At 52.8% G+C, this 19,582-nt stretch overlaps 5 protein-coding genes across 5 annotated transcripts; 3 read left to right on the top strand and 2 right to left on the bottom strand.

Annotated features, from left to right (window-relative positions):
• Positions 1-334: 334 nt before the first annotated feature.
• POSPLADRAFT_1141193 (hypothetical protein) lies at positions 335-4,273 on the top strand (the record flags this gene model as incomplete). The annotated part of the gene is made up of 18 exons (XM_024485269.1): positions 335-701; positions 750-856; positions 909-1,142; positions 1,209-1,226; positions 1,284-1,400; positions 1,434-1,626; positions 1,680-1,700; positions 1,899-1,977; positions 2,371-2,407; positions 2,510-2,560; positions 2,631-2,759; positions 2,815-3,062; positions 3,110-3,125; positions 3,301-3,333; positions 3,412-3,435; positions 3,697-3,718; positions 4,041-4,126; positions 4,226-4,273. 18 exons carry the CDS (start codon positions 335-337, stop codon positions 4,271-4,273), a joined length of 1,830 nt encoding a protein of 609 aa, XP_024339764.1.
• Positions 4,274-6,058: 1,785 nt separating this feature from the next.
• On the bottom strand, positions 6,059-7,631 carry POSPLADRAFT_1141222 (hypothetical protein; the record flags this gene model as incomplete). Its single annotated transcript, XM_024485275.1, has 5 exons — positions 6,059-6,220; positions 6,269-6,520; positions 6,573-6,702; positions 6,763-6,881; positions 6,954-7,631. 5 exons carry the CDS (start codon positions 7,629-7,631, stop codon positions 6,059-6,061), a joined length of 1,341 nt encoding a protein of 446 aa, XP_024339763.1.
• A 3,447-nt stretch (positions 7,632-11,078) lies between these two features.
• On the top strand, positions 11,079-12,818 carry POSPLADRAFT_1033578 (hypothetical protein; the record flags this gene model as incomplete). The annotated part of the gene is made up of 9 exons (XM_024476945.1): positions 11,079-11,086; positions 11,134-11,174; positions 11,265-11,392; positions 11,439-11,517; positions 11,619-11,716; positions 11,954-12,137; positions 12,200-12,215; positions 12,320-12,337; positions 12,506-12,818. 9 exons carry the CDS (start codon positions 11,079-11,081, stop codon positions 12,816-12,818), a joined length of 885 nt encoding a protein of 294 aa, XP_024339762.1.
• Positions 12,819-13,514: 696 nt separating this feature from the next.
• On the bottom strand, positions 13,515-15,543 carry POSPLADRAFT_1056326 (hypothetical protein; the record flags this gene model as incomplete). The annotated part of the gene is made up of 5 exons (XM_024480760.1): positions 13,515-13,655; positions 13,733-13,975; positions 14,030-14,037; positions 14,096-14,133; positions 14,186-15,543. 5 exons carry the CDS (start codon positions 15,541-15,543, stop codon positions 13,515-13,517), a joined length of 1,788 nt encoding a protein of 595 aa, XP_024339761.1.
• A 785-nt stretch (positions 15,544-16,328) lies between these two features.
• On the top strand, positions 16,329-18,719 carry POSPLADRAFT_1141330 (hypothetical protein; the record flags this gene model as incomplete). The annotated part of the gene is made up of 12 exons (XM_024485288.1): positions 16,329-16,396; positions 16,775-16,816; positions 16,864-16,898; positions 16,987-17,142; positions 17,215-17,292; positions 17,348-17,445; positions 17,682-17,859; positions 17,922-17,937; positions 18,042-18,059; positions 18,239-18,509; positions 18,555-18,606; positions 18,682-18,719. 12 exons carry the CDS (start codon positions 16,329-16,331, stop codon positions 18,717-18,719), a joined length of 1,050 nt encoding a protein of 349 aa, XP_024339760.1.
• Between the last annotated feature and the right edge of the window lie 863 nt (positions 18,720-19,582).

Here is a 19,582-nt window from a genome sequence, read left to right as displayed (position 1 = left end):
TGGCTGAATTTTGCGCGGTCATGTGATCTGCATATATGTCCCCCACACACTGCCTGCAGTCTGTCGCCTCAGGTGGTCTGAGCGATCCCCCCAGCTCCATGTCAAGTTGTAATGCCCTAGTCTGATTGTCGGTATCATAACAAGCTCACATGCCACCCGTGTGCTAATTTTTCTATCAGAGTGGCAAGCTGCCGGCCATGACAACAAGGGCCACACTCTGTGGCATTGCAAGACATGCAGAGATGGCAGGCCACAGCAGCAGTGGCATCTGCCTGCCCACGAACAGACAATAATTCATCAGGCCAACCTCGAGCATGCCTAGCAAGCGCCCCTCATGCCTGTCCATCAACAGTCCAATCATCTTAACCCAAACAATGAGCCAGCACTGGCCGTGATAGACAATGGCCTCCAAACACTGTTATGCTCATTCCTGTTGCCAACTGGCAATGAGCAAGAACATCATATTCACTCTACACCAACACGTCCCGCATTGCCACCTCCACTCTTTGATTGGGGCTTGTCTGCTGCCCTGGGTCACACCGAACTGCCACCATCAACAACTGATCAGCATCTCTCTCACCTATCTCGTGCTCTATTGGATCACCTCGACACGCTCAGCGGCTCTGACCCTGAGGACGACGAGCAGTCAGAAGATAATGAGCCCCCAATCAATGGGGACTACAACAGTGCCATACCCTACGGTATGACTTTTTTCTGTGTGTTGCCACACTCTTCCTGATGTCTATCAGGGGCTGAGCCAAGTGGAACCTCTGGCAAGGGGCCCGCCCTCAATTGCACCTGGCCTCATGAGCCTATGTCCATGTCGCAGCAATGGTTCCCATGGACAGACAAAGTGGTACGTGTTGCGCCAGTAATACTCCATCATATATCATCTGAATGCCACACAGACATGTACACTAGACATCTTGATGCATCTGCCGCGCTCTGTGTTCTCCCACTGGCAGCTTGACCTATTCCTCTGGCTGCTTAAGGTTAATGATATCAATGATGTCCCTTCTGTCCACTCTATGCACAGTATGAATGCAGCCCTGCAACACATGTGTGGGATAGATAGTACACAATACAAGGGGGCCCTTGGCCACAACTACACAGTCAACAATCTGTCGCAAATCATTGCTCAGGTGACTACTCACATTCTGTCTTCTGCCATTATCGAGGCATGGCACTGACACTCTTATCACCCCCAGGAAATGGCTAACCCTAAAGTACGTCCGCTCCTACACTTCTACCCCGAGGACTGAGGCACCACACTGCTTTCCGAGGCCTGTCAGGCCAAACACTGGCTGGAGGAGATGCCAGATGAACAACTTAGCCCCATGGCACGCATCAGAGGCAAGGATTACTTCATCCATGAGCTGAGCATGCTGATCTCCAGCGAGGTTTGCATCCCGGTTTGATGGTTTGTGCGTCAGCACACCGGCAAACCATTGCTGCATGCGAAGTGTTGGTGCATGCATACGGCCACAACCAATACGCAAATGGGGTGGTGTGTGAAACAAGAGGACAACTTCATTGTCTCCGAGACCCAATTCTTGAAGAATTTCACTGAGGTTTGTACAGACACTCAGTCTCTCTATGGTATACCTGACCCACAAATAATCCTTGGTATGTGATCTCTCCCACAGTGGCTACATTGCACTTACCCATGATGAATGCAGGAATGATTGACTTTGTGACAGGTATGACAGTGCCATGGACATTCACGGACCCCCTCATAGGCAACCATTGGTGTGCTAAGGCAAAGGGACATTGTGCCCTCGTGTTTGCATTGTGGATGTACTGTGATGACACATCCGGGAACCTGTTGAAGAAATGAAATGAACATAACTCCTTCCTTGTCATGTCTGCCACCCTACCTCACTGCAAGGCACAAAAAGAATACAACATTCACTTCTTGGCAATGTCGAATACCACACCGCCGCTCGAAATGCTTGATGGGATAGTGGAGCAGCTAGAGTATGTAAATAATACAATTTCTCCATGGTTGGCACTCATGTGTGGATGTAGAACTGCCCAGGATGAAGGAATATGGGCCTGGGACTGCGAGATGGGGGAAGCTGATACAATGGTCTATACTCCTATATCAATGCCTGACTCGTAAACTACAAGCAAGGGCTTATGGACAGTGCGTCATCCGGAAGATTGAGCGAGGAAATTGAGAATGACCACTACCCCAAGTGAAGAGGAGCAGAGACTTGAATTGGTAACCAGGTCGAACTTAGGGTTCAACTGACTAGTGGTACAACTATTTATACAAGTACCAGCTACGCACGGACCACCGTGTCTGTGTGGTCATGTTAGTGAAGAAAGAAATGTAGTGGTACACTACCAGATACAAAGTGCGCACAGACCCCATTATGTAAGCTACATAATGTTCAACCTGCAGGTGAGCGCTAAAACGGGCACCAGTATGGGCGCTAGTAGTACAAGAAATAGAACGGAAAGACAAATGTTTCAGGTGCTGTGTTTAAACAACATTTTTGGTCAGCCGGCACACGAAAAGGTCCTAGAGCAAGAGAGCAAAAAGATTATCTCGAGCGTATGAAATGTGTATTGTCAGGATGTATGTGCACTTTTACACCCTCCTCCATGGCTAACGAATTGCACAGATCTGTGATGGTGTTGGAATCAAGAAAACAGCACTGACAGACTTCACTTACACCATGGCCATGAAATACAGGTGTGGTGGTGCAGGGGACAAGCTGGATAAGGTTTACACTGTGCACGTCACGATATTGGTGTGTGCAGGCTCCTTCCGGATTCTTCTGTGAGCTGACGGACAAGGCTGCACAGTGGTGGTTCTTGCTCAAGCATCCAGAGTTGCTGTGCACTGAGGTGGAAGATACAACATACAAGGAAGAAGGCGTAGCAGACAAGTCTTCCCCAAGAGGCTCACCTGCCGCAAAGAAGCACAAAGTTCGCACACGGTGCGCAGGAGGGCGCGTTGCTCAAGGTCAATGTTTTTGGAGTCAAGTTAATGCATTTTTTGCCCGGGAGCTGAGCGCGCGGGGCACAAACATGGCCAATGTGTCTTGGAAAGAGTGAGCCACTTAGCACCTGGGTTATACACTATTCTAATGGTTAGCAGGTATATTGACAAGATGGTCTGTTTGGACAATGCACGATGTGGCGTGATAGTGATGGCCAACCGTGAAAGCAGCCATTCAATGGCCCAGACTTAGTGGTGCACACCTTTGTTAATGGCCAGGTGACAGGAGGCTCCTTTATGGATTTATTATAGGCCTTGAGAACATATGTGATCTTACATGACATTGTTAGACATGTATTATACCCAATAGAACACATCCCAATGTGAGCACTCAAATGTATGGACTTAGCATGCCAGTTGATACAACAGTCTATACTCCTATATTGATGCCTGACTCGTAGACGATGAGCGAGGGCTTATGGACAGTGCGTCATCCTGAAGATCGAGCGAGGAAGTCGAGAATGACCACTACCCCAAGTGAAGAGGAGCAGAGACTTGAATGAATAACTAGGTCGAACTTAGGGTTCGACTGACTAATGGTACAACTACTTATACAAGAACTGTCTACGCACGGACCACTGTATCTGTGTGGTTGTGTTAGTAAAGAAAGAAATGTAGTGGTACGATACCCGGTACGAAGTGCGCACGGACCCCATTATGTAAGCTACATAATGTTCAACCTGCAGGTGAGCGCTAAGACGGGCGCCAGTATGGGCGCTAGTAGTACAAGAAATAGAATGGAAAGATAAATGTTTCACCAGTAAGGAGTGCCTCAAACAAGAACAAACAAACAAGTTTTGCGAGCAGTGTAGTGTTATCATTTTTCCTTCCCAACCTGTTATGTCTTTCTGTGTGTTCCATTTGTGACAGATGTTGCCTGGCAGTTCTGTGCCAGTACCTCGCATTTGTGCCTGCGAGAGCCTGTCACGTCATGTATACATTGTATATGCTCACGTTCTACTACAGGTTCGCAATTGTTGGGGGTCGGTGCTGTTGCTGGAACGGGCAGGCAAATGAATTGGAACTGTAGAAATGAGTGTTGGCGTTGGGTTCGAACGAGCAAGCGCGAAGGTTTACGGAAGCAAGCGGCATGGGAAAAAGATCAAATACAAAGTGGTTTGTCTCGTCCTCGGGGCAGGGAGGCAAACACATGAAGTAATTACATGTGAGAACTTGGCCTAATATAGTAAACACTTATCTAAATCAGGTACATAGAAACAAGGCACTATCGCACCACAGCGCGGCATGTCAGCGAGCCGGTAGTCAGGCATGCACTCGCCCGGTTGTTCCAACACAGGGTGTAGTGGTTCAAGAAGAACATGAACTTAGCTGCTGAGAATCTGCGCTGCCAGAAACAGCGGACTTCTTCTGCGAGCATGATTGCATATTTGAAAAGCGCAAAAACTGAGTGATGTCAGGCAGGCCTGCTGTATACATGCACGCTGCACTTTAGCTTACCCATTATTGAAGTTGAGAATACATAGCACGCGCTGGCCGAACATCAAATACTGGGTGCAGCAGCATTGAAGGCACTCACTTTGGATTTGGAGGCAAGGGGCCATGCTTGGCTGTTTTGTTCAGGATTTGAGATGCCATTGTATGCCCATTCTTCGGTTCTATTGCCATGAACTAAATACTGTGAGAGGCTGATGTGGTCATGCCAAGGCTGCCTTTCGTAGCGGCACATCACTGGCCTGACAGCAATGAAACACAACAGCTTTGTGGTGCTGGCATCATCATTAAAAATGGCGAAAATGATCACGCATGAGGTCGATTCGAAGTTGTTCATTGAACCTGTGCCCATTTGAACAGATGTCGAAATCCGTCGCCAGAAATAACGGGCTTCTTCTGCAAGCGTGATCACATGTTCGAAACACGTGAAGACTGAGTGACATCAGGCGAGCCCGCGGTACACCCGCATGCGCACTCAAGCTTACCCACTACTGCATAAAGTGGTATGCGTCGGATAAGCTGGCCAAACATCAGAAACTGGGCACTGCAGCACTGTGGACACGTACTTGGGATTCGGATGCGAGGAATGATGCATTGATGATTGGCTGTGAGGCTTTGAGGTGCCATTGTATTCTGCTATATGGCCACGAGCTGAGTACTGTGAGGTGCAGCTGTGGTCATTCTGAAGGCTGCCTTTGGTAGCGGCGCCTCGCCGGCCTAACAGCAAGCCAGGGTTACAGGACAGTCATATCAACTTCTTTGTTGCGCTCATCGTCACTGGTGGCGATGAGAAACCACAGTGGCTGATATCATAATTCATACCATACCGATCTGATCTGATGTTTGCAGTGCGCGTGCATGGCTCGTCATCACCAGACGGGTAAAACCCATTAAACTGTACGTCGAGCATCCAGACACCTGTAAGCTCCCTGATGAAAGCAGAACGCACGCTAGCCCTTTTCAAGAAAAACGATGTTCAGGACAAACCCCACCATCCCCGAACGCCCCCAGTGCATGTACCCTCCCACAGTGCTCCGACGTGGATGTCGATGTTGCCCTAACAAGCAACTGTTGTCCGAGATTCGACGTCGAAGCCCCCGCACCCGCATCATCGCGCCCTGAATCTCGCCAGCAGCTGACCCGATTTCGGATGGGATGTCCCAGCCGCCACATGCCGCAGCCGGTCACGGCACGCCATGACAGAGCACGAACCATAAAGCTTGTCATCCACGGCACCTCTCGGCGTCAGCCCTTGCGCACTATGTTTGTCAGACCGCGCTCGAGGCCGGGAACAAAGCTTATCTCATCTTGCATACTGTACATACAATACATGGCATGGACCCTTGTAATACTCATCTACACGAGGCTGGCTGGGAAAAACACAGTGATCACGAATCCGAATCTCTGCGAAGGATGTGTGAGCGATGATGTGAACCGGCGATGAGACAACAAAACGGATGGGTAAAAGGGGGGGAGTGCACACAAAGATGGGTGGGTCGCGACGCCAGGGAGGCCTCGGCCATGATGCATGAACGTTGGAACGTCGAACGTCTGAACGGGGGGGCACAGCAGGACAGCAACAGCAAACAGACAGGCTCACAGTCGCGCCTCGGCCTTGCCCTTGCCCGCCTCGCCCGCCGCGAGCGGGCCCACCTCGCGCGCGCCGACGTCGCGCCACCACGCCTCCGCGACCGCGTCCGCGTCGTACCCGAACTGGATCTCGTTCTTCCGGCGGTCCGCCCACTGGTTCGGGTTGCCCTCCATCGCGAGCTCCTCAGCGGGCAGCCCCGCGCGCGCGCGCGCCACCGCCGCGAGCTCCGCCTCCGCCGCCGCGCGCATCGCTGTGTCGCGCGCCGCCTGCTCCGGGCCGTCGGGCAGGTGGAAGATCACCTGGTTCAGGCGCGACGCGCCCTGCGTCTCCGCCGTGCGCGGCAGGCGCAGCGCCTCGTACGCGTGCAGCAGCGGCGCCAGCTGCGCGCGGGAGGCGACGTGCGCGAGGAGGTTGCCAAGCACCGCGGCGTCCTCGATGGCCATGGCGGCGCCCTGCGCGCGATAAGGCTGGGGGGCGGTGTCAGCGGCGTGGGAAACGGGGGAGACGAGGCGCACGCACCAGCATGGGATGGCACGCGTCGCCGAGGAGCGCGACGCGCCCTGCGGAGTGGACCCACGTCGCGAGCGGCTTGCGGTCCATGAGACGCCACTTGAGCGTGGACTTGACGAGCGCGAGCATCTTCTGCACTCTGCAGGGCACCGAGGCTTCAGACGGCCCTCAACGGCGCGCGCGCGGACGGGCGACGTACCGGGGCTCAAAATCCGCGAAGTCGGCGCGCATCTTCTCTGCGCTGCCCTCCGCGGTCCACGACTCGACCGAGCCGTCGTCCGGGTGCAGCATCACGAGGTTGAACTCCTGTTTCGCGCGCTGCGGGGAGAGCGGCGGTGTGCGTTCGTCAGACGTGAAAGAGCGCGGTGTGAGCGGGGCTGGGTTACGCACCACGTTATAGGCCATGATATGGCGCCCCGGGCCCATCCACCCCGTCATCTCCGGCGTGTCCACGAACGACTTGAGGTCGGGATCGCTCAGCATGAGCTGCGTCGGGATGAGGGCCCTGTAGGCAGCGTCGCCCGTCGCCTCCGCGGGGTTCACCTGCCCGAGAACGACTTGCTGGATGTAGCTCTTCACGCCGTCTGCCCCGATAACCAGGTCCCCGTGCACCGTCTCGCCCGACGCCAGCGTCAGAGACGGCGCCTCGGGATCGCAGCCCACCACGGTCGAGTTCAGGCGCAGGGTCATGCTCGGGCCCGCGAGGTCATAGAGCAGCCTGTGGAAGTCGGCGCGGTGGATGTGGTAGTACGGCGCGCCGAACGCCTCCATCTTCTCCGCCCAGCGGGAGTACGCGACGCGCTCGCCCGTGCTGTACCGGCGGAAGACGAGGGCCTCGGGCTTCACTGCGATCTTTGCGAGCTTGTCGCCGAGGCCCCAGCGGATGAGCAGGCGGGTGACGTTCGGCGTCACTTGGATGCCCGCCCCGATCTCCCCTATTGCAGGGGCCGACTCGAACAGCGTGATCTTGTGGCCTGCTTGCGCGAGACAGTGTGCTGCGGCAAGACCACCGAGACCACAGCCGACGATGAGGATGTGAAGCTGGAGAGGGGCCTGCGTGGTAGACATGATCAGATGGCGGCGCGGTAGATTGGGATGGGCGTTGAGGGGCTGCAAGAAGAGTAGATATAGCAGAGGGGCAAAACTGTTGGGCCGAGCATCATAAGTATAGCCAGTGAGCGTCCCTATTCGCAGTCACGACGCAGACCGGACAAGCCAGACAAGGTCAGTCCGTGCTCACGCCCTTCTCACCGTACTCGCTTATTCGCCCCTATTGACAAAGGCGCCTGCCTGCCCGATCAGTTGGAAGTCGACTCTGCTTCATGCGTTTAGGCTGATTCCTGCCAGCCGCAGCTCATCGCGTTTATGGATCCTTGGTTGCCACGTCGTCCGCCAGCGTCCGTGCGCAAACCATCCCATCACCGATCGGTGATTTTGACTGGTCAACAACCGAACGGACGCCGTCCCGGAGCTTGCACGCTGGTGGCACCGAGTGTCACTGCTGTCCTCCAGCAGACGCGGGGCCGCTGCTTGCTACCCTCCGTCTGTCGCGGCACGAGACCACACACGCGCGCATCGCTGCATCGGCTCCGCCGAGGCCTTCTCAGTTCTTACCCGCCGCGGATGCTGTCTGCACACCTCCCCACGCCAGATGCTCCAGCAGGCAGCGACCACGCCAGATGTAGATAAGATCCCAAGATCCCATTTCCCCCTGCCGCACGCCGCTCTTCTCCCGTTGCTCGGTACGTCGTTCACCCGGTCCCCCACCCTCCCACCTTACCACGATTCTACGATTCTTCGTCCTATGGGCGTGCAGAACGATGCCGCATTGCACGAGGGCAGCGCGTGCCGCGCTGAACGCGGGCGAATGCGATGCATCGCAGGTATATTGACGGCCATGAGAGTGAGAGCGGTGATGGCTTATCCTGGCGGCGCAAGCCGTGCTTGATGTGCCTTCAAGAGTCAATCCTAGGAGAGCAAATCCCGTCTGGCCTGCGGCACCGCAGCGTCCTTCGCAAATTGCGATACTAGCCGCAGGCGGATGCGCCGCCCACGTCCATCTTGAGCTTGCAGACACCTATCTTGCCCGCGTTCGTCGCAGAGAGCGGTGTGAACCCGCTGCCGAGTGGCTCGGCAGCTCATCATGCAGGCGCACCCGCGCTAACTACACTACACATGCGGGTTCCGTGCACGCCAGGGGCACCTGTCAATAGATTCGCGTCAGACGAAGCCAGGGCGAACCCGTCCTACACGCCCTTCGACGCCCACGCTTGTGCGGGTGGAATTCCGGGGAAGACGGCAAGGGCCAATATGCAATATGATACCCCTCTTGCCGGCGCTGTTCGTCACTTGCTCGCGGATGTATCCCCTACTAGACGCCCTGCAGCCTGGCATTGGGTCGATGCGCGACATGCCAATCCGTGTGACGGTGTGGGAGGGATGCGAGCAGCGTCGTCCGTAGATGGTCGAAGGGTCTTGTGACTATATGCTAGCTAGAATTAAAATAAAAAGGTATGGCCGCGATAGACTGACTATATGCGCGCTCGCGAGACGATATCAGCGATGTTACGGATAGCCCGGGCTCTTCAAACACACACTCAAGTATACGCACACTGACGCTATGAGACACTTAACCACGATGCGTGTCCGAACGACGACGCGCGAAGTATAGTAGCGACGATGCGTGCCCGAACGTCTACGCGCGAGAGATTGTGCGTGTCCGATAGACAACGCGCGAACGACGATATAACAAACAAACGAAACACTCACCGTGTACGTGTGACTCTCGGGCCACTCGTCCGTAGTACGTACCAGTGCAGAAGAGGCGAGAGTGAGAAGTAAGAGATGGTCGTGGTTCGAGGGAGAGAGGAAGATGATATTTCTCGACACCGACGCAGGCTTTTATAAGTACAGAGAGGCCTTGACACGAGCAACATCATACGAAACCTAGGAGGAGCGAATGACGCACAACATAGCAATAGATCGACAGAAGCCCGAAACAGTAAGACATATTCTAAACGCGGATGAAAGCCCCGTCCTGGGCACAGACAAGCGAGACTCGACGTCTCCGGATCGGCTCCACGACTGTCAATGTCTCAGCTTCTCGAAGGTGTGAGCTCCCGACGCGTCATATTTACGCTCGCGACCTGCCGCCCTCAGGTGCGTGACGACGTCGGCACCAACGATAGCCTACGACAGCCGCTTCCCCTCCCCATCGGCGCCGTCTTTGCAAGCCTTAGAGCTGTCAAGGAGTAGGTACGTACTTTTGGATCGTTCTTTGGCGCGAAATAATGAAAAACATATGAAGGAATAGAAATTAGAAGAAAAGAAAAGGAATGGGATGTACGGCACCGAACGGAAATGAGACCGGATCACCGACATTCTTCTCCGGCTTCGACGCATTCTCCTCGACCACAACGGCAGCGGCGCTACGCTGTGTATCGCGAACTTATGAGCCGATGCTCATCGACGTTATTGACAGTGGATCGCCCTGCTGCCATGTTGCCATGTGCGTTGTCGCCCTTGCCGAGATCCTTGTTAGCGTGTTACGGCTGTTCGCACCACAGCCCATTTGGAATCGCAATGCACCCTGTGTACATGACGTGAGAGGGTCCTGTACAGAACATTTGAACGACAATGGACGCTAGCTAGAATCGAACAGGAACCATAATCATAATATGGCCATATGATCTAATCAGGTCGCTATATGCGTGACACAACTAAGACTATCCAAGGCCAAGACAGTGGTGGTCTCCTGATGAATAATGTGTTTTCTGTGAGTTTCATATGAAATGGCGTGATCAATATTCAATATTCTGACTCATGTACTCAATACAATACACATGATGACAAATGGTACAAAGTACTCGCGTCCTGGTGCAATATCTGAGCCGCCCTTCCACGGGGTTTCACGAGGGGATAGTGGGTGTTTGAGAGGGGAAAGGAGAAGACTGAAGTACAGGGCTTCGAGCCAGCTATTTAGAAGACAAGACTAGTTGGCAGAAGTGGCACGAGAGAAGGTGTACCATCAAATACAGTGCTTGCCTCATCCTTATCGTCACTTGTCGACTCTCTGGGCGCTTCTCTTCTGCCAAACGGCACGGACCCATATAACAGGTCTGTTTCAGAGTCCCAAACCGTCCTGACTCCAGATCATGCGGGAAGACATCCATTCAAGCGGCAACTCTGGGTCGGCCTAATGCATAATGTAGCCTTCGCCATTTCAGTGATGACAGGCTGAGCACCGCGCGCTGCAAACATTATATGTGATCGGTATAGTGCCCCAACGGCAAGAGGCTGCCGTTCCTCATCGCCACCAGCCACGACGAGCGCGACAAAGTGATTGATACGACTGCCATGTCACGGTAACCCTGGCGGGCTATCAGGCCGGCGAGGCGCCGCTACCAAAGACAGTCACTGTCTTCCGCATCACGGAGAGGCGGCGCTACCAAAGACAGCCGCCTTTAAAATGACTGCAGCAGCATCTCACGGTACTTGTAGAAGAATCGTCATACAATGGCAAGGTGGGTGCCTTCAATGCTGCTGCACCCAGTTTTTGACGTTTCGCCAGCTTATCTGACGCGCACTACGTATGCTCAACCTCAATATTGGGTAAGCTCAATTGCAGTGCGCATGCATACCGCAAGCGTGCCTGACACCACTCAGTCTTCGCACTTTTCGAACATGCGATCACGCTCGCAGACGAAGTCCGCTGTTTCTGGCAACGGAAGCTCTCTGCGGCTAAGTTCATGTTCTTCTTGAACCGCTACACCCTGCTCGTGGCGTCGTTTTCAATGATGCTAGCGCATTTCGCGTCGACGGTGGATACGGTGAGGACTTTGATATTGATGATAACGCATCTGACATCACGCAGAGGTGATTTCTTCTCTTAATTCAGATAGTGTAGACGCTGAGCGGAGGTATGCTAAGTGCAAGTTGCAAGAGGTTCGCCTGGGTATGCGAGAGCGCGAATATACTGCTGATCGTCGAATCTGCCGGTCAGTCATCTACTACCCACCTTGTCTTTATACTTGAAGTGATGCACCATTACTACAGCGTTCTCTGCGCTCAGAGCCTACGCCATTGGTGGGCGCATCGTGCTCCCAGCCCTGGTGGTGTTGGCGCTCTCGTTGACTGCGGGTGGGGCAGTGGTCGTAAGTGCTTAGCAAATTACAGTGCTTAATGCGCAATGCGCTTAACGTGCCGTTCCAGTTCCAGGAAGTATTCCAGGAAACTACAGGTGCTCAGTCCTACCTATCCGGACCTAATATCAAATACTCTTGCGTGCACGTGGTCCCCGTCCTTACTCACACGAAGTGCGTGCGCCTCCCTTCTTCTGCTTGAGCGTGCTCACAGGGGTCCGTCTGCAGATGTAATGACATATTGTCCAGAATGGCGAAAGAGACTTGAGTGCTGACATTGGGCGCACGGCAGTGATGACCGCTACACGGGCTATCGCAATTGCTGCCAATTTGATCGTCCTCGCAATAACCATTCACCGTACGTTCGGAATCAAGAGACAAGCCCGTCAGCTCCAGATGAAGGTGCCGCTCACCACAGTGCTTCTGGCTGACGGTACGAGTCAGATCTCTACGTACGCATGCGGCACAGTATTGACTTATTGGGCGTGTGGGCAGGGTTCCTATACTTCGTGTGAGTCAATCAGAGGTTCGTTTTGCGGAAGAGCGCTCACTCGTAATGCGGTGGTCATCAGAGTGTTATTCGTCCTTGATATTGTACTCATCGTATCACTCCAGGGTCGGAGTGCGACCCACGTAAGTAGTCTGCTTCATGGCCTCGTGAGTCGTTGGAGTCTGACAACTAGATATCCGACATCCTCATCTGCTCAGACGATTGATCTTCAAGCAATATACTACATCGCGCCGTCAGTGCTAGGCCATGATGCTGAACCATACAGTCGCTAATAGCGAATTCGCTCATAGGATGTCGTCCGTTCTGATCTCAAGGTTCATGTTCCACCTACATCGGAGTTCCGGGCCTGCTGGTAGCACGCTCCAGGCAACGCACAGCCTGATGATCTCTTCAGCGGGCTCAGCACCCCTTGACAGTATAGTATTCGCCCACTTCAGCACGGACGACAAAAGCGTGGGAACGCCTTTTGCTGGAAATACATCATCAGCTGGTATCGCCTTGGAAGACGACTGGGATGATACAGTGTCGGATATGGAAGCAGAATATGAATCAAACGGCGAGGGTCATCCTGTTAGCGACCATCGAGACACACTCCATGCGTAGTAGCGGCTCCCAAAATGAAATCGACAATTTATATATAATTACTGCGAGCTTGTTGCTTGCGGTGAGTACGTTGCTTGTGGACTGCCTATTTCACCTCATCTGTTTCATCTCATTTGTCTCAGCAGTTATATTCTAGAAGCACTCATGTACATTAGCTCACCAAGTGCGCTTCGTCTAGGGCCGCGATGCTACCAATGCCATAGTCATATTTGTCTTCAACCGGTATACCGTCCTTGCGTTTAGAGTGATAGCCCTTCTGGGGGTCATTTCAGGGTCGCAATAAAGGGCCTGATAGAGGAAGGTACGATAGGCTCGATACTGAAAAGGAGCACGTCATGGGTATCCTGTGACTTCAAATCTGAGACGAGCCAGATCATATCACCATGAATTCATTGACCACGCGCAAGGAGTGTTTGTTCTCTCTTACTAATAATGCAGACATCATGTGACGACAAAATGCGGATGATCGCGCCCACTGTATTGAGAAATCCAGGCTGTAAGCATCGCTACAGGGACGTATACACCGCCGAGTCTCTAAGTTGGGAGCACTGGTGCTGTCCCGTCGGAATCATGTTATACTGGCAGACCTCGTTTCAGTCAGCACATCAGCTTCATGCAACTCTCCACTGCCAGAACGGCCCTACGTGTATAAGCATGGCTCATAAGCATCAGCAGATCACTTAGAATGAGAGGGGTCTAACCTAATGTATCGCCACCACCGAGACGCCGAGCAGGACTCCACATTCCGATGAATCCTGCCTCCGAGGCCACGCCCCCGAGCTGCACCGCTTCCGACATCACCTCGTCCTCGTCTGGGAATTCTGCCGACATCACAGACTAGAGTCATCGCGAAGAAACGACTGTGAGCAGACATGAAGATAGCCCAATGGGCGTGGCAGGATCATAGTGCGTACCAGTTGCCAGCGAACGTATCCACCGGCTATCATGCTGACGGTGCCCCGCACATTCCGCACATCATCACAAGACCTATCCTGGTACTCGATCCAATCCACACCGCCAGCTTCGCCCTCGAAGACAATGGTCGGACGATGGGGGTACTCGGGCACGATAGGCGGATCAAAACGCACGATGCGCAGACGCATTGGCGAATAACTAACATGTTCTTCGAGGATAGGATCATCAAAACCGCCGTACATCTGCAAAATACGTAGAAGTTTAAGAATCACGCAGTAGATCTAGATGAACCTTACATTACAATCTGCGGCGAGGAAGGTCATCTCATGACGCCATGGTTAGAGATATGGATCACGACATACAATTGAGTTCGGAATAGTTGATCCAGCACATGCAGCGCCTGTCAGGGCCTGTCAGCTGAGTCTAACGAGAACAACAGACAACAGACATACCTCCAGACACCTTCAACGCCGGCCCAGTCCCATGCCGCCCCAACTTCGCACCCGGGGCTCAGTTTTCTTACATTATCATCAGGCCTTGTCCATCCTTGTTCTCGCCACCTGTCCAAGCAAAGGAATTCGTCGAGCCTATCCATGCGAGGGTCTTCCATATTCGCCTGCAGCACGATGCGTGCAGCAGCCAGCCATGCCCAATCAGGAGATAGTTGCTTTGGCGTAGGCACTGGACTGTTGTATTGCAACATATCAGCGGCAGCTTGACTCGCGTACGGCGCTTCGTTGGTATCAGTGATATTTAGTTGGGGGGTTCCGGCGAAAGGCGTGTATTCTCCTGAGGCCTCGGTTTCTTCATCCTCGAAGTGGTAGTCATTTGAACCGTGAGGACCGGTCTTGGTGTCGATAGATACAGATTTGTCGTCTTGCTCAACTAGCAGATAAGGCCCCCAATGCCTACGTGCATCTAGATATACCATGTTGTAGACCACCTCCCGCGCACGATAGCGAGAAAACGTTCTCTGATCGTCCCTGCTAATTGGCACGTTGTCTTCGTCAACTCCTCCGGCCTTGAAGTCGATGAATCCAGTGTAAGTGATCAACTTCGCGAGCAATTGGGCCTCTAATGTCTGGTCCCACTCTGGGTCCCGCTCTTCGCCACACAATCTAGCAATAAGCGACCAAGGAAGACCACGCTCTAGAACGGATTCCAGCCAGAGAATATTGAGTGATGGCCCACCGGTATGCATTGCGAACAACGGAGCGGCGCGAGATGCCATGCCGAGTGTGTCGATATGCGCAAGGGGACGCCAGAGGATTATTTTTCCACTAGTACTATCGTTGTCCTCTCCAACCATGACAGGGCCAAAATCCGGATGACATGGCGCCATTGTCTCGCAAACGTCCAGCAGCGCGGAGAGCGCTTGCACGCTGCGCTCCAGCGGGGCAGACTGGTACCAGACGGACGTGTGTCTGCGAACACGAACACGGACTGACTCAGCGGTAAAGTTGACGGGACGTATGGCATGCTTGAAATAGCTCTCTGCCAAAATGCGCTGTTGAAACTCCAGTCCCCAGTCAAACTCAGCTGCACCCTGATGAGAGACTATTGGCAATGATTGTAGGATGTGCTCACGCTTGCTAGCAAAGTACAGTTTGCGCGGATCGTCAAATGTTGTCAAAAATATCTCTCGCCACAAATGCGTGTCGGAAGGCCTATAGATGAGATTCCGAAACGAGCGGCACGTCTGCGCCAGGAAAGCGATGGCAGTCGGGAAGCCTTGTTTGGCTACTGAGAGAGCTATTATCTCGGCCACCTCATGCGGAAGCGAGAGAATAGGTGAAGCTGTGTACTTCATAGTGTTTGGATAGCAAAACCCCAAAGGTGCGAGACTAAGATTAGCGAGCTGAAGGCGCGTGTCCATGGGGTTGTTTGATAGCTGCGTACGACGTGGTGTTTATACAAGGTGAGTCTGATACGATGAATATATCGAGACCATCGCTGTGGTCTACAACTTGGGCCGGATGTAGTAGGCGTAGCAGGATCGGGCCGATCGGACATTGTTGCACATGAGCGCTTTTGATCAACTCGAGTCTAGTTTTCATTATATGTAGTACTAGTACCACTCTGTACTACTATATTCAAGTTGCGTCGCGCAGTAATCATCAGATCTGCAAGAGTCGTTTGATTCACCAGCACTATATGCATTAAGGTGCGTTATGAATATAAGAGATCATGATATTCGTATAACGCTATTCGAGCTACTCGAGGTGGCAATGAAAGCTCAGAGCTGGCAAGCCCTCACGAGATACCACAAGCTTTACAGAAAGGGTCTTCGAATCTTACATCAGATCGCAAAAAAGACCAGTGCCAGTGACAAGGGCTGTCATTGGATACCTTTCCGCAGCGGTCTAAAGGGCATTAAGTACAGAATAGATTCGGTTCAAAAATCTCGTCGGCATGCCGGCTGATCTCTGGTTCCGTTGTCTTTGTTTATGACAGCCCCCTACGAGGCCGGAAGTCTGGACGAGGGGGTGGGGGACAAGGGGTGGCCAAAAGGTTACGGCGAGGGGTGGGCCAATGATGCAGAATATCGCAGTTTCAGACACATGTTTCGAACTCCGAGATTGAATCGTGTTCGACATGCAGTCTGCAGAGCTCGCATCCGCCGTCGTCAGTGCCCGCCGCCCTCAGTATTATGGGCCGATCAGGTGAGTTTGCCGCCTTGGAGGGTCTTTTTCATTTCTAACTCCTCGGATTAAGACTACATACTACGTATGACATACAAGGGGTGCTACGCTCTGCCATTCTGAATCTCATTAGAATGCAGGTTTGAATTCAACCCCCGCCTTGAAATCTGCGACGCGTCCAGATCCTGCAGGAAGGCGTTCATTTCTCGCCGCCACCAGCAGGCGGCAATGAGCGCGAAAAATCGATTAGTATGACTTCCCTATAACCCCGACTTGCTGTCAGGCGAGGAGTAATGCTCGGCTGTCTCGTTCAGAATTTGAGGCGCCATTGTATGCCCATTCTTCTGCTCAATGGCCACGAGCTAAATACTGTGAGAAGCCGCCGCGGTCATTTTAAAGGGTGTCTTTGGTAGCGCTGCGGCGCCGGCATCCGAATCTAAAGTACGTGTCTTCAATGCTGCTGCATCCAGTTTTTGACGTTTCGCCAGTTTAGCCGACGCGTACTACTTATGTGCAATAGTAGGTAAGTTGAGTGCGCATGTATGTGTACCGCGGGCTCGCCTGACATCACTCAGCCTTCGCACTTTTTGAACATGCGATCACGTTTGCAGAAGAAGTCCGCTGTTTCTGGCAACGCAAACTCTCTGCCGCTTCGCTCGTGTTCTTCTTGAACCGCTATACCCTGCTCGTGGCGTCGTCCTCAATGGTGATAGCACATCTCACGTGGAAGGCGGATACGGTGAGGACCTTCACATATGTAGTAATGCGTCGGACATCTGAAATGGCTACGCAGAGGTTATCTCTTCTCTCGGGTCAAATAGTGTAAACGCTAATCGGAGATATACTTAGTACAACGTGCAAGGGGCTCGGCTGGGTATACGAGAGCGCGAATATACTGCTGTTCGTCGAATCTGCTGGTCAGCCTTCTACCCGCCTTGTCTTTATACATGAAGTAATATGCCGCAACTACAGTATTCTCCGCGCTCAGAGCGTATGCCATTGGTGGCCGCATCGTGATGCCAGCCCTGGTGGTGTTGGTGCTCTCTTTGACTGCGGGTGGGGCGATGCTCGTATGTACTTAACAAATTACAAAGCTCACTGTGTCTCACATGGTGTTCTAGTTCCAACAAGTATTCCAGGAAATGACAGGCCCTCAGTCCTACCTATCCCATTTCAACTCAATGTACTCGTGCGTGCATATGGACCTGATTACTGTCCCCGCTCATACGAAGTGCGTGCTTCTCTTTTCCTCTGCTTAAGCGTGCTCACAGGGAGCCATCTGCAGATGTAATGTCATATTTTTCAGAATAGCGAAAGAGACTTCAGTGCTGACATCATTGCAGTGATGACCGCTACACGGGCTATTGCGATTGCTGCGGATTTGATCGTCTTCGCAGTAACTATCCACCATACGTTTGGAATCAAGAGACAAGCCCGTCAGCTAGGGATCAAGGTGCCGCTTGTCACTATGCTTCTGGTTGACGGTACGAGCCGCCTCTCTACGTAGGCATGCAGCACAGTCTTGAATTATTGGGCGTGTGGACAGGGTTTCTATACTTCGTGTGAGTCAATCAAGAGTTCGCTTTGCGGAATGGTGGATACCAATGGTGTGGAGGCCATCAGAGTATTATTCGTGCTTGATATTATATTCATTATATCATTTCAGAGTCGGAGTGCAACCGACGTAAGTAGTCTGATTCATGGTCTCATGAGCCGTCGAAGTCTGACAACTATACGTCTATATGTTCGATATCCTCATCTGATCAGCCACTCGATCATGAAGCAATATACTACATCGCGCCGTCAGTGCTAGCTAGTTCATGATACTGAAACATACAGTCACTGAACGCGAACCTATCACAGGATCTCGTCCATTCTGATCTCAAGGTTCATGTTCCACCTACATCGGAGTCCCAGCCCCGCTGGTAGCACGCTCCGGGAAACGCACAGCTTGATGACCTGTTCGGTGGGTTCAGCACCCCTTGACAGTCAAGCATTCGCCCACTTCCGCACAAACAACATAGGCGTGGGGACGCCTTCCGCTGGGATGACATCGTCAGCTGGTATCGCCTTGGAAGACGACTGGGGTGATGCAGCGTCGGATGTGGAATCAGTGTATGAATTAGACGACGAGGTTCATCTTGCTAGTCACCATCGAGATACACTCCATGCGTAGTAGCGGCTCTCAACATGGCTATCGACAATTGCCAATACATCCCGGTGTTTCAATAGTGAGTCCTCGCAGATTTCCAACTTCACTGCGTCATATGTTGTCTTACCATGTAATAAGTCATAGACCCATTTAGATGCGATCGCCACTGGAAGCTTTACTGTCGGCATCTAAAGGACAATAACAGTATATCATGTAAGTAGAAGAATAAGATGGAAACATGGTGTATCCGAAGACCGGTGTTCCTTTGAAGAGCCGATCGCCATCATCAGCACGGTCATCAAATATGCGCATACGTAGTGAGATCGGATCAAGACAATCATGGGCCTGCATGCATGCAGAAGGGCGAACCACGATTACTGCTTTACAAGACGGACGTCGAGAAGAAGACCGAGAAATGCGGGTTTTCTCCCTTGCGATGACCATGACGCAACTGCAATCGGGGCCACTGAGTCGACTTGGCATTTCCGATAAGCGTGCATGGCCCAGGACTTACCAGATCATACTCTAGAGCGCATTTCGCGCTCTATATTATGGTCGTCACTGCCTCGATGTGCTGCTGTGGCCGACGCGTTTAGGAGGCAGTTGCTCAGGCTCGAGTGGGGGTTGCTATCTGGTCGCTGGCGTCGCACGGCTGGAGCGTTCGTGCCGGAGGAGGCTGTCGTCGAGCTCCTTCAGACCAAGTAGGTCCTCAAGGACCGGCAATGTTTGAGGATTCTCGGCTGACATCGTGATCGCAGTCACGTCTCTGCTTACTGCGAGCTTGCCGCTCGCGATGAGTTCGTTGCTTGCGGACTGCCTGTCTCGCTTCGTCGGTGTCATCTTGCTCGTCTCAGCAGCCATATTCTACGAGCACGTATTTACGCTGTCTCACGAAGTACGCTTCATTATCTGGGGCTGCGAGCGTGCCAGCGCCATGGCCATATTTGTCTCGATTCGATATGTCGTCTTTGCATTTGGAGTCATAGCGCTTCTGGGGGTCTTTTCATGGGACACCAATCTAGTACATTCTTTCGTCTTCAGTGCTTGCATATATG

The sequence above is a fragment of the Postia placenta genome (assembly GCF_002117355.1).
Source record: "Postia placenta MAD-698-R-SB12 unplaced genomic scaffold POSPLAscaffold_6, whole genome shotgun sequence".
Classification (NCBI taxonomy): Eukaryota; Fungi; Basidiomycota; class Agaricomycetes; order Polyporales; family Adustoporiaceae; genus Rhodonia; species Rhodonia placenta.
This window is presented reverse-complemented; position numbering and strand designations above follow the sequence as displayed.